The 13,340-nt window shown below is 51.9% G+C and overlaps 1 protein-coding gene across 4 annotated transcripts in view; it reads right to left on the reverse strand.

The window, feature by feature from the left end:
* TBX5 (T-box transcription factor 5) overlaps positions 1–13,340 on the reverse strand; it is a 63,600-nt gene that overhangs the window by 32,681 nt on the left and 17,579 nt on the right. Inside the window, exons 1-3 of one of the 4 annotated variants that reach the window (XM_065851522.2) lie at positions 11,168–11,405; positions 3,474–3,649; positions 1,690–1,784 (exon numbers count right to left, since the gene is read on the reverse strand). In XM_065851522.2, coding sequence (XP_065707594.1) covers positions 1,690–1,784; positions 3,474–3,620 — 242 coding nt within the window. In that variant the 5' untranslated portion in view covers positions 3,621–3,649; positions 11,168–11,405. Of the gene's footprint in view, positions 1–1,689; positions 1,785–3,473; positions 3,650–6,078; positions 6,360–8,612; positions 8,856–11,167; positions 11,406–13,340 lie in introns of those variants that run through there. The other 3 variants (XM_065851523.2, XM_065851521.2, XM_071815881.1) reach the window with 3 other exon arrangements.

A 13,340-nucleotide genomic window follows, 5' to 3' on the forward strand; every position in this document is an offset into this window, starting at 1 on the left:
TTCAAGGGAGAATAAACCAAATTGCACCTGAAGAATGATCTATAACTCCATCGAAAACACCTGACCAGCAAGAACACCAACTTCTCCAACAATAAACATGGGGAATTATATAAATCAGGAAACCTCTTCCGTATCTCACCTAAAACCCCTGCACTGTAAATGTCTGTTTTATTGCTTTCCAGATGAGATTTCTGTCCACCGCGATATTTGTTTGAAATTTCTGCAAGGTGGTTTATGTCTCCCTCCGTGTGCTGCTTTTTTTTCTCCTTCTGTGAAGTCAGTTTTTTCGGGAGGTTCCACCGCTCTCCCAGCCCCGAACGGGGCAGGGGGTCGGCAGAACCCCGACCCCCACCATCTTCCCTCCTCCTTTTTGTACCACGTCCCCTTGGACACAAACAAGACCCTTCTTTAATACCGATTTTTCCAGCAGCACCGAGATCCAAGGGGAAGGCGAGCCGTGAAACATATCTATTCGCTAAAACTTTATACAACCAGCGCCAATTTTTTTCCCTCCCTCTTCAGGCAAATTTTGGAAGACCACAACAAATACCAGATGACAGAGCAAAATGAAAGTTCGCCTCCGCGTTGTTTAGTGTGTCCTTGCAATCTAAAACTACTACTATTTCTATACGTGGAGGGTCTTTTCTTTTTTTCGCCCATTCTTCCGATGATTTTAATTCAAAATCACGAAATAAAAAGCCATTGTCGGGCTGCCCCCAGTTTACTGATGGGACTGGAGAGACTATTTTACTGGGTCTCGGTGGCTTAGGCACTTTTCAATTTAACAGTTCTCCAGCACATCAATATTAAGAATGATGTTAAATCGCCTCAAACGCACTTAAATATCCACTCGTACACGTATAAATATCTATGGATCAGGTTTACTAAGCCAGTCATGGAATCGATTAGGCGCAGTCCCAATAAAGTTGGGTTTGCAAGGCTGTATATTTTTCTCCACACCCACGCAGACAAATACACACATATAGAAATGTGTATCTGGACGCAGTTAAATCCGGATGCTACCTATTTGCGGACACATCTATCTATGCATCTAAACAGCTTTTCTATCAGTATATAAACAGTAGCTTAAGACCACATATACTTTTAAACGGGGTGGGCGTGGGTGTTCTGGATACATTCTCCTCAGTGCGCGCATAATAAATAAGAAACTTCTGTAAACAGCGTAAGGCGCTGCAAAATCGCAGAAGAGACGAGTTGCTGCTTTAATTAAACATAATAATAACACCACTAACGAAATCGCCCAGCGAGCTGCTCTAAACAAGGTTCGCTTTTGGCCAAGTGGTTGCAAGTCGCGTTCGCCTGGAAAGCTTCCAAAGGCCTGAAATTGGGTTTAACGATCCAACTGTTCTGGTTAAGAAAGAAGCCAGAAGAAACAATTTCTTCTGCCTGTATCCTCGCAGGGAGGGTTCTCCGCACGGCCGCCCCCGGCTCTGCGGGCGCTCCCGGGGCCGTGGCACATCCGCGCACGGTGGGGGGGGTGGATCTCACCCACGAGAGACGCGACCGTATCAATATCAGGAACCCGCACCCCCACCCACGCGGCTCTGTGAACATGCGTGTGTCTCCCCCCCTGACCGCATAGGTAATTCCCGCCCGCAAACCCACACAAACGACACGAGATTCAGCCACGCATGGGGAGGCAGCCCGCCCTCCCCCCGCATCCCTTACCTCCCGGCCTTTGTTATGATCATCTCCGTCCCCACTTCGTGAAATTTCAGCCACAGCTCCCGCTCGTGCAAAAACACTTTGATCCCCTCCATGCCCTGCGTGGGAGGAAGGCACAAGCCGTCAGACCCAAGCGCTGCGGGGAGAACCGCGTTGGGGGCAGCCGAGGAGAGGGCGGCGGGGCCCCGCACGGCCCCAGCGGGAAGCTCGTAGGGAAAAGGCCGGGTGATGGAAGTCGGAGCTCGGGGTGTTCCCGAGAAAATACGGCCCCAAAGCCGGCGAGAATGAGATTTCAGGCCGGAGCACGGTGATGCTGGTCAAGGGGGGCGGGCTGGGGCAGGATCCTACGGGCCTCAGTGCTCCCGGGGAGGGAAAGAAAAGGACGTGGAGTACCCGGAGCCGGCTCCAGCCCGCATCCTCCCAGCCCGGCCGCTGCTGGGAGCGATTCCCCAGTGCTTCGGCCCAGCTGCTCTCAAGAACCAGCCGGAGGAGATTTACACCCCTCCGATGAGTAATTTACACCCGAACGTTCCGCTTCTCCAGGCTGGAGTGGTGTGCGGTGGCAGCTCTGCTCCCCTTGTCCCCTCTTTTTTTTCTTTTCTACCCCCACAAGGGCCGCTCGCAGCAGGGCTCGGCGAGCCCCGCGCTTTGTCACCGCAGATGCCACCGCAGGGACAATATACCCCCCCACCATGGGATGGGAGGTACAGTGGATCCCCTTCCTAAGCCAAGCGCATATTCTCCCCTCTCAAAATAAAGCCGAAGCGCCTCGCCAAACGCTTCTGGGTTCGGTTGCCATATGCATACGGTGGGTCCGAGCATCAGGCGGGCAGGGCAAGCCCGGAACCGGTGCCCGTCCCCCTGTGAGCAGCATCCGCAGCGGGTGGAGGTTCCCCCCGAGGATTTACCTGCCAGGGGAAAAGTGGGGCTCTCCGGAGGGGCTCTGCAGCCGCGGAAGGCGAGACCATCTCGGTAGAAAAGCCCCGTTCGCCCCGACCCGGCTGGGGCCGAGCACCGGGGAACAGGTCCCAGTACCGCCCGGGCCGAGCGGGGACGGAGAAACCGAGAGGTGGCCCGGCCCGTTCCGCTCCGGCCTGCTCTGCTCTGCCCTGCCCTACCGGGAGCTGCGGCCGGCGGGTCTCCCGTGGGAGCCCACGCGTGTCCCGGGGGGCAAGGGCTGATGGAGGATGTGAGGAGGACCCCGGGATATGCCTGGCTTCGGGGTGCCCACGCGTGACACCCCCTGCCCGCCCTCAGGGCCCATTGCCCTAAATGTGGCTGTATCTGCGTGTGCATGTGTACGCCCCGTTGTACAAGGAGTCCCCATATATATATGTTTATATCATATACAAATATGCACGGACACAGCGAACACATACCCGCACATGCAGCTGTCTGTGTGTGTGCCTGCGTGTGCATTCGTACGCTCACGCGTGGACGGCTGTGAGTCCACATCTCCATGAGTGCACATTTCCATGAGCGGGTGCCTCTCTCCAGTATTTTGGGTGCTTTTCTGTGCCTGTTCCCTCCACGCGCCCCAATATTCACGCGTGAACTTCCCCGCAGGTTCAGCGCTCGAATGCGACCCCAAATAACACTAAGGCAGGATGAGGCCCACGGCTCTGACGATCAGGTGAGATTTTTTCGCTCTCCTGGGGCCTAAAACGAGTCATCACCGCCCAGAGCTGGAGCAGCCACTCAGCTGAGCTGGTATTTGTGGCAAAAAACGCAGAGAAAAGGGAAAAATAAAGAGCGAGGGGGAGAGGAGGAGGAGCGGAGGTCATTACCTGCTGGGTGAAGGCTGCTTGGGGTGAGGTGGGGGACTTGCTGGTGGCCCCCAGCTGAGTGTCCTGCTTGGCTTCAGCCTGGTGCTCTTTGGCCTCCGAATCAGCCGGCGTGGTCGGGAGCCCAAAGCCTTCCTCGCTATCCGCCATGTTACGAGCTTCCTTCGCTGAATCCCCCACTGCAGGCACACATCGAGGAGAGAGCAGAGATAAGAGACGCATAAGTCAATGCTGACGTTTAATAATATATATATATATCTGTATATATATATATGCAAGGGGGAGCGAGCCGGAGCGCTAGGCAGGGTTGCCCAACAAACCCGCGCTGCCCCACAACTCACTTCCAGCTGCCCGGGGAGGGAACAAGGCCCTTTAACTTTGGAAGAGGGAGAAATAAAGACTTTTATTTATTATCGCAGCCCGCAAGGGATGATAGGATTTGGGGGAGGCGGGGGGGAGAGGGAGGGGAGGAGGGAGGCGGTATTATTAAATGCATCTTTTGGAAAAGGTAAACAGCGTATTTTAGGTCTGTCTGGAGGGATACGAGGAGTAAGACACTGGGGGGCTGCGGATCGGTCAACTCATCACACAAATGATTTGTGGAAGTCGAGGATCCAGGGTGGAAAGGGGGGGCAGAGCCTCCCACCGAACCTTGAACACCCTCAATTCCCCCGGGCTCGCTGCCGTCGAGGGGGCTTAAACCCCCCACTTTCCTCCCAGGAAAGTGGGAGCTTTCACTCCACTCCTGTTTCCACCAGGCAAATGCCACCGACACGCAAGGGCCCTCATACAATCCCCTTTTCAAAGAAAATTCCACTTCTCGCACCCTTAAGAAAAAAAATCCATTTCTCCCACCACCGCGAACAGTTGCAAATAAAGCAAAGGATGCACGAGATAGTTAAAATATAAAAGTGCGAATAAATCAATGGGTCGAGACGCTGTGCAAGGTAACGCGCACCCGGGCTGGTGAACGGGGTTGGAATTGGAGCTGAAGTGAGCTGAACAATAACATTTAGAGTAAAACCGCACGAGGAGAGAAAGCGAGCTTGAAAAATACACAATTCACATCTGATGAGAGTAACGCGGCGAGATTTCAGGGCAGTATTCTGACATTGCTTTAAAGGCTCTATCAGGAATGGTAAAACTTTCAAAGCAGACAAAAAATTAAAAAGATAAAAGCAATAGAATTATCTGCCAGGGTTTTGTTCCGAAGTTTAGAGTTTTAGTGGCTTTTAAAAAATATCTCTTGCATGTTTCAAAGGAGGGGATTCATTTTTGAAAGGCCAACTATATGGAGGCAACATTGGGTTGAAGTACATGAGAATGTTGTGAAATGAGTTCTTCTCCCTGCAACGATATTTAAAAGCCCTTTCCAAAAAACCCAATAAAATAAGAAGATTAAAAAAGGCAGTTCTCCTTTAAACGCAAAGGAAAATTGGAAGTGGAAACGAGGTGGGGGAGAAAATTATCTTCTCTGCTAGTGGTGGTAATATATACATATACGTATATATAATTTAAAAGGACAAAAAGCGAAGGGACTCCAGATCCACACCTCTAGAGGTAAAGATCATGTACAGAAACGGCCCGTGCCCCCCTCCCTCTCTTCCCAAACCTCCTTTCCCACCGCACACCAGCCAGGAGCCTGGCAGTGAGAGGCTGAAGGGCAAAGCAAAACCGCTACGAGCGCGGAAAGTGCGCGGAGGGGAGCGGGGCCGAGGGGCGTGCGGGAGCCAGTGCCCCGGGCCCAGCCCGCGGGGGCAGAGCCGCAGCTCCGGGGACCATTTAAGGCTTTTCTCTTCCCCTCCTCCTTCCCCCCCGCCCCGTACTGTTAGTTGAGTTTTTTTGGTTTGTTTGTTTGTTGGTTTTGTTTGGTTTTTTTTTTTTTTTTTTCCTTGGGAAGTGCCGGTTATCCACTTTTTGATCGATTTCCCTCCAGCTTGGAGTGATTATTCCCCCTTGAGCTGGCAAAGTTACGGGGGGAAGGCAAGGCGGGGGGGGAAATATAAAGCGTATTTATTAAAACAAAGAGGGACCCAGCTACGGCAGCGCACATCAGCCCGGCCCCAGCAAGCCTCCCCGATGCTCTCCGCGTCCAGACATAATGAAGCAGATATAAAAATAATAAAATAAAAGAGGAGGTGATAGCGGCAAAAAAATAACCCAACAACTACGAGCAATTGGTCATCCGTGGCTTCTAATTTTTTTTTTTCCCCTTTAAAGAGCTGCTGAGAAGAAATGGAGCTTGACAGAACCAGGCCGCGGTGGCTGTATGAAAAATGCATCTTGCCTTGCTAAAGTAGCACCAAGTGGGTTTGCGAAAGGGAGGGGGAAAAAAAAGGTGAGGGGAAGAAAAAAATAAGCCACCCTCTGCTTTTGTTCCAGCTTCGCCCCGGCCCCCCCAGCCCCACACACGGCCGCGGGAGCCCTGGGGAGAAGAGACCCCCCCACTTTCCCTGCACCCCATGTCTCCCGAGGCCTCGCAGCTCCTCGGCAAAGACAATTTGTGTTTCACAATGCCCCCAGCCAGCCACTTTCGCTCTCCCTCGGTCACACACACACACAGATTACAGACACCGACGGACATACATGGCAATGGAAGAGCTGTTACCTTGCTTGTTGAATTCCATGCAATCAATGCATCTCCATCTATATAATGTATGTGTATATTTTCCCCCTTTGCAATGGAAATTACAATGGGATCAGCCTTCTCGTGTGCATATTTCCTTTTATTTATTTATTTGCGGATCAGCATGTGAAAACCCAGCCTGGAAGAAAAAAATCTATCCAATGCAAGCCTGCTTGCCTGCTTCTCTCTCTCTGCTCTCTCCAAACACTTCCAGGTTGTCAGACGCACTAGAAAGGATCCTGAGACCAAGATAAAACCCCCACCCCCACCCCTTCCTCAGCCTGATCTGGAAGATACAGATTCCTCACCCCGTACTCTTTCTACTCCTCACCAAAAAAAAAAAAAAAAAAAAAAAAATAAAAAAAGGAGAGGAGGAAAGAGCGGAAAAAAAAAAAAAAAACAGCACCCCCTTGGAGGAAAAAAAAAAAGAAAAAAAAAAAAAAAAGGAAAAAAAAAGTTTCGTGCGGGCCGGCAGCTGCCGCTCCTCCGGGCAGGTTCGCGGCGCTGCCGCCCTGGCTGCGCGGAGCCGTGCGCGGAGCGGAGCGCGGAGGTGACGTGGGTTCGTCCAGCTCCGTTCCCCAAGTGCCGGGACCCACTGCCCAACCAGCTGGGATCCTGCTCCGGAGAGACTCACTCTCACACAGCCCTCCCTCCCGCCCCCTCCCCCCCAAACCTCCTTTTCCAGCCTATTTTTCTGGCCGGCAAACAAGAACAAGGCACAAAGACAATCATCAAACTCCCCAGCAACCCTCCCCCTCTCCCTTACCTCCTTCCCCGCTCCCTCCCTCCCTCCCTCCTCCATCCATCTCTCCCAACCAAAGAGAAAATTCAGCGCCTGGGAATATCCCCCCACCCCTCCCCTCCCTCACCCCTTTAAATAAATCGCTGGCTCCGCTAACCTCGCACCACCCCCGGCTCCGCCACCCCCCCGGCTCTCAAAGGCAGCCTAGACGTGTGCATTTAGACCCAGCTCTATATTTGCTAGTGCTCACAGAGGCCTTTTGTTGAGGGGGTGGGAGGGGATCCCCCCCAAATGGACTCGCTTAATGGGCAAAAGCTAGAGGCGTGAGGGGAAATATGAAACGCGGTGGAGTGGGACTGAAACCCAGGGATCGTGGAGCCCGGGGTGTGTGCGTGGGGTTGTGGTCCTTGTCCCCGCTTCTAGAGGTAGCCAGGAATCTTTCTCTGCCCCTTCCCCATCCTCTTCCTCGCTGCCCGGCCGCCCCGTGGCCCCGCCGCCTCGGCCCGAGGGCCGCAGCCCCCGGAGCAATTTGCCGTCCTCAAATAATCAAACCGTCAGCGAGGAGCGGGGATGTGGGTTTATCTGCATCTTCCTTCGCTCCCTCTTGCTCCCTTTTTTTTTAATGTATTATTTGGAGGGTAAAGTTGAATAGGTCAGCGCAGGGTAAACAGCCTCCCTGTCGCATTCTGCAGGCTGAAGAGAACCAGATTGGCGAGGCGGATTTTTGATAAGACTCGGAATAAATGGCATGGTTTAGATCTGCTCTGCCCATCCTCCTCCTGCCCCCACTCTCTTCTCGTCAGTGTATTCCGTTGTGTCCGTCCCGTCCGCCCCCCCCGCCCCCAAAAAAAAAAAAAAAAAGAAAGAGAAAATCCTTCACTCTTTTCTGCCTTTCGGTCCTTCCCTTTTGCATTTCGCGGAAGTTTTCAGTTTTCAGCAAATTCCACCCTGACTCTCAGCTCTCGCAGGGCGCGATAGCACCGGAGCCCCCTCAAAGTTTGAGGTGAGGAAGCGAAAAGTCTGGGGGTGAGCGGCTATTGTGGGGGGTGGGTGCATGTGTGGGTGTAGTTTGGCATCTCTCAAACCCTCTCCATGTGCACGCCAGTTCAAACAGCTACTTGAGAAGAAACAGCCAACAGTAAACGGTTGCAAATAAGAATAATAAAATAACTGCACTTGTAGCCACAGGGAATAAGCCAGAGAACGCTACTTAAACAAACAGAACAAAGCTTGTCCCATATTTCATTATTTTTAGAGAGGAAAGGAGCCGTGGAGCCCTTCCAAACACAAACAAACGAGCGAGCGAGCAAACCGAACGATTCTTCCCCCGCGGGGCGGGCGGCGGGAGCAGCCCGGGCTCCGGCCTTGGGGCGAGCGGACACCGTGAGGCTTTGCAAAGCCCTTCTCATCGCACGGGTGCTGCTCTGAAAGGTGCAAATCGAGAGAGGAAAAAGAAAAGAATGACAAAATATAAATAAAGCAGACGATCACCGTGGTGCTGGGAAGCCGGGGAAGGAGCGCTGAGCGCGGCCGCGGTGGCTGCAGCCTCCCCGCACCGGAGAGCATCCTCCGAGGTGTTCGAGATCGAAAACAAAACCAGGATTTTTATCTTAAAATAATAAATGAAAGCAGCGAGGAGAAAGGTTTCTCGCAGCTTCTAGCGAGGGAGAACACGAGCTGCCCTTTCCTCGCCGGAAAGAAAGGCGAAAAGTGGAAATCTCTGAAGTTCGTAAGAGCGAACCCGAGCACGGCCGCTGCCTGGGAAAGCACTCACCTCTCCAATGCCAAACTAGCTCTCAAACACCTTGAAGACAAGTCGAAAACGATGCAAATAAATCGAATTTATTTCCGTCTGCAGGTTGGGGGGGGGGTCAATAAGGAAAAAAAAAAAAGGCAGCTGAGTAAAGGACGGCAAGTCCAGGCTCCCTAGAACTGTAATGTCAAGGCAAAGGAGCCTTCCAGCTAGAAGCCGATTTGTGGTCTCAGACAAATTAAATATTACTGTTTATTACCAGCCATACTCCAATAAAATAAAGAGAGTTCAAGGCGATAGCTGCTATCTCACGAGCTTTGCTCCTATAGGACACGGAGACGTCACCAACCACGCAACTGGCCTATTCTGTCATGGTTGACTGCAGCAGTAATGGAAGGTTAATTTGTATTATTCTCCTCTTTTTAAAGCCCTATCAGTGAGATTCCGGATTTTTTTTTTTTCTCCCCAAATAAATCCGTTCTGTTCAATGCAAAATACAATAAGGTTGTGTGCGTGTAACCTCTCTATATAGATGCGTGTATATATACACATAAATATATATGCTCACACGCCGAGACATACAACACACACGCATATATGCGTGTGTGAGGGGCCATATGTTATATATATGAGTGTGTATCACCCAAGCAGGCATGGAAACTCCAGCAAAACCCCCTCTTTCTTGGAAATGAAAAGCGGAAAACCAGTAGCAAAGCTGCTGCTACACCAGGAGCAGCCCATTCAATTCAACGGTATTGGCATTATTCAGCTCTTTTTTTTTTTTTTTTTTTAATAATGCCATTAGAGTAAGCAGGAAACTTGTCAAATGAATTCTCAGGAGCCTCTGGGAGAAAGTACGCTGGGCTATATATAGTAAATGATAACCTGGTTATTTGCAGAGATTCAAGTGTGCTTCGGGAAACAATTATTTTCTCTGATTAAAAAAAAAAAAAAAAAGAAAAGTAGTAAACCGAGGCGATTATTTGCCAAATAAGATTGACGAGTGAAGGAAAATAATTACAAAAACAAAAAATAGGAAGAAAAAAGCAAAAAACAGCCAAGTGCAGCCAGTGGCTGCAGAGGAGCCGCCGGCGCTTCCCTGCATCCCAGCTCTCCCTCAACCTGGAGGGATTTTGGGATGCTCTCCCGGTCACTGCAGAAAGATGTCGGAAAGGAATAAGAAAAAAGAAAGAAAGAAAGAAAAAAAAAAAACTAAAACGTTGTTTCCTCCAAAAGAAAAAAAAAAAAAAGAGGAGGAGAAGGAAGAGGAGGAGGAGAAATAGTGAGAGAGAAAATAAAGAGCAACACCTAAGGAAGAGCGAGAAGTTCCTGCAGGAGCTGGACACTGCAGAGGGTGCGTGTTCTCAGCCCTGCTCCGGCCGAGGGGGCTGCAGGCTGCATTCCCCTCCCGGCAGTAAAACCTGCCTGGATTCACCCAGTTTCCCCAGGCTGAGCTCTCCCTACCACCACCGAGCTCTGCAGACACCCAGGGAAAGCCAGGCCCTGAGTAACATGCACAGTAAGGATGGGGGGAGGAAAAAAAGAGGGGAGGGAGGCGGCGGGTCGGGGAGAAAAAGCCGCCCCTCGGTTTGCCTCAGTGCTGGATCCAGCCGCGCTCCTCAGCTCGGGGTCGCCCCCAAATAGCGGGGATGGTGGGAAAAACCTCCCCGGAGGATGATCGTGCACTGCACAACGCCTTCATCTGCGGGAAGCCGGGCTGGCACTGCCTGCCAGGGCAGGATAGGACCTTCCTGCCGAAAGTTTACCCCAAATCAGAAATAAAAGTGTCGTGGTCCCCCGCTCCCAGTGCCCCCTGGGGTACCCCCGAGGTGGCTGCAGCCGGGGGAGGGGAAACCGCTTCCCCCCGCCCGCCCGGCGCCACCGGCCCCGCTCCGGATCCGGCCCGAGAGCCGCTCGCTCGGCCTCGGAGCTGAGCCCAGAACCGCTGCTGGACCCAAACACCACCCGAGCGGGTGAAAGATGGGCAGCAGGAAAGCCAAGACATGTATGTTTGGAGATGTATACATATCAGTATAGGTGTGCACGTCTAAATGAGTCTGGACACACACAGTTTCCAAAAGCACACTCACGACTTGCTCAAGCGTTTAGGCAAATTTTATACCAGGAAGCTGAGCGTACAACATAAACGCGGGGGTGCAGAGATACATAGATATGCGCGAATATACATATATATATACACACACACAGACGCATCACAAAACTGTGTGTGCGTGGTTCTGCGGGTAATGAGATCGCTGCGCACAGTCGCACAATCGCATCTATACAAGTGCGAGCCACCCGTGCCCTACATACTATACACGCCTGTGGAGCTTTACGTTTTATCTATGGTCTACATAGAGGTTCTGGGTGCGCACAAGCATCAGTCTGCCCCAGCCCTTCGCACAGCTCAGCGCGAGTGTGCGCAAATCTGCGCGAGTGGATAAATACGTGAACGCCGCCTATACATTGTACTCCATATACGTATATATATCTATATATGAGGTCCCGCATGCATAGAAATACCGGGGCATCCATCAGCAACCACGGAGCCAAACACCCACACCGCATACACTTACCTACGTGGGTGTGGGGGTACGTGGCTGGGCGGGGGGGGAGCCCGAGCCCTCTGCAGCCCCCACGGGCTCGATCCCTGATGCTCAGCTCCTCGCCGCAGTCAGGAGCGCGGGATCAGGCCCGCGCATCCAGGGCCCCGCCACCCTTTTCGGGGCCGCGGGGAACCCCCGTTTTTGGGGGCCGCATGGCCGGAGCCCTGCGGAGCCCCTCTGCCCTCTCGCTACCTTTGGAGGGTGTCACTCACCCTGGAGGTTTCTCCTTTCGGGTTTTACCCTGGAGAGGTGGAGAAGGGGTGGGGGGGGGGATGGCCGGGGTGCTGGCTTGCAGTGGGGTCGAGGTGTCAGCAGTAAGAAATAGTGCCGAGCATGAACTCACTCCCCTCTCTCCTCACACACACCCCCTTTAAAATCACGTCTTGGGGCGGCTTAACCAAACCGAAAAGTCTTTTGCGTTTTGTCCGCAGCCGGCGGCTCCTCGGCAGCCACCCTGCCCAGGGACGGGGCAGCGGTGCTGGCCGCCCCCACCTTGTAAAACATACATGCTTCGGAATTTTTGGCTTTTTAACTCCTTTTTTTTATTTTATTTTCCCTTCTCTTGTAACACAGATATTTTCCACCCCCTTCCATTTTTAGGTAATTTACTTCCCCTCTCCGACCTGTTCTCTCTTCTTTTATTTCTAACTGTCTTCTGTTGGCTGCATACCCGCTTGAGCGAAACACGCACCTGGGAGAAAACAAATATTTAACATAATCATCCTCTCTGGAAGCATTTTGCTCCTTTCACTTTCTTGTTTGTTTGTTTTTAATTCCCTAAATTACTGGAGCAGTGAGTGACTGCATTGATTTGAGGGTTTATCAACAAGATGTTTGTGTCGAAATAACGCAAATACAGTTCTACTCGTGCCAGTATTTCCATTACAAACCCCTGCATTTAATGGTCTAGAATTCTTATGTTTAGACGAGCCTTCGGGGGTAGATACCTGACTGGAGCTTTTCTTCTTCTTCTTTTTCTTTTTGTAATTATTTGTGAACAGTATTTTTCTTTAAAAGTCTGTGGTTTCGGATCCTTTTTTCCCGCCCTTCTGGCTACTTAAAAAAAAAAAAAAAAAGGGCAATTAAAAACCGTTCCCCCCCTTCCCTTCAGCCCATTAATTTTGCAGGCGAACTTCAGGCTTTAAAACAGTGACGAAAATGAAAAATAAGCAGCCGGGCAGAGCTGCAGAGCCTGGGGTGGGCACAGCGCTGCCCTTCGGAGCCTCCCACGCGTGCCGTGGGCTGGAGGTCACTTTTTCTCTCAGATGGCAAACGAGAAGGAGGAAAGAGCGTCCCAAAATCAAACTAGGAGCATCCCTAGAGCAAAAGAGGTCTATTCTCTCTCCCCTTTATGCCTCCAAAATGGGATGTCCCCCAGAATTAACTGCAGCTGGAGGGAGACGGTGCTTGGCCCTTTCCTCAAATTTTCCCGTGGCCACAGTGCCGCCCAGGGCAAGAAGGAATTAGGCTGCTTTTCTCTTTTTCCCCCTTTCAGGGAGCCAGTCCGGGTGATTTTTTTGGCACAGGGTGCCCATGGGATGCCCCTCCCCGATCGATGACTGATGCTCCCGGTGGAGAGGGGCGCGTTATCGATACCAGAATGGAAAGGCTAATCTGCTCTTGCCAAACAGGGTGTCAATCAGGGCGTTATCTCGGGCCGAAGGAGAAAATAAAAGCAGATAAGGTCTTCGCTCTCGCCCTGGGAAGAAAGTTAATGGGGGCAAGAGGGGGAAAGTCTCCAGCGCCCCGTGCTTTTCCCTGAAAGTGATCTTGCAATGACCTTGAAGGGGGAGCTGGTGGGGGCTTAGGTAGAGGGGCCCGAACCGAAAAGCTTTGAATTAATCACTGAAAAAAAAGCCCTTCACAAGGGACACCTGTACCAGTTCTTTCCTTTCCCCCCAGGGAGGGCAGGGCCGGTCCCGGCTCCCCCGGCGAGACCGGGGCGGGCAACCCGAGGCACCTCCACAGCTCCCTCGTCCCCGCAAACGTTTTTCCTCCCTTTCTTCCCAACTCATTTTTCTTTCTTACTTCCCTCCTTCCCAATCCATCTCACTCTCTTTCTTCCTGTTTTTTCCGTTTTCTCCCCTTTTCTCTCCCTCTTTGCTTTTTCCCCTGCCCTAAATAACGCAGAGCGAAAGCGTGG

This window comes from Patagioenas fasciata, chromosome 17, assembly GCF_037038585.1.
Source record: "Patagioenas fasciata isolate bPatFas1 chromosome 17, bPatFas1.hap1, whole genome shotgun sequence".
Lineage (NCBI taxonomy): Eukaryota > Metazoa > Chordata > Aves > Columbiformes > Columbidae > Patagioenas > Patagioenas fasciata.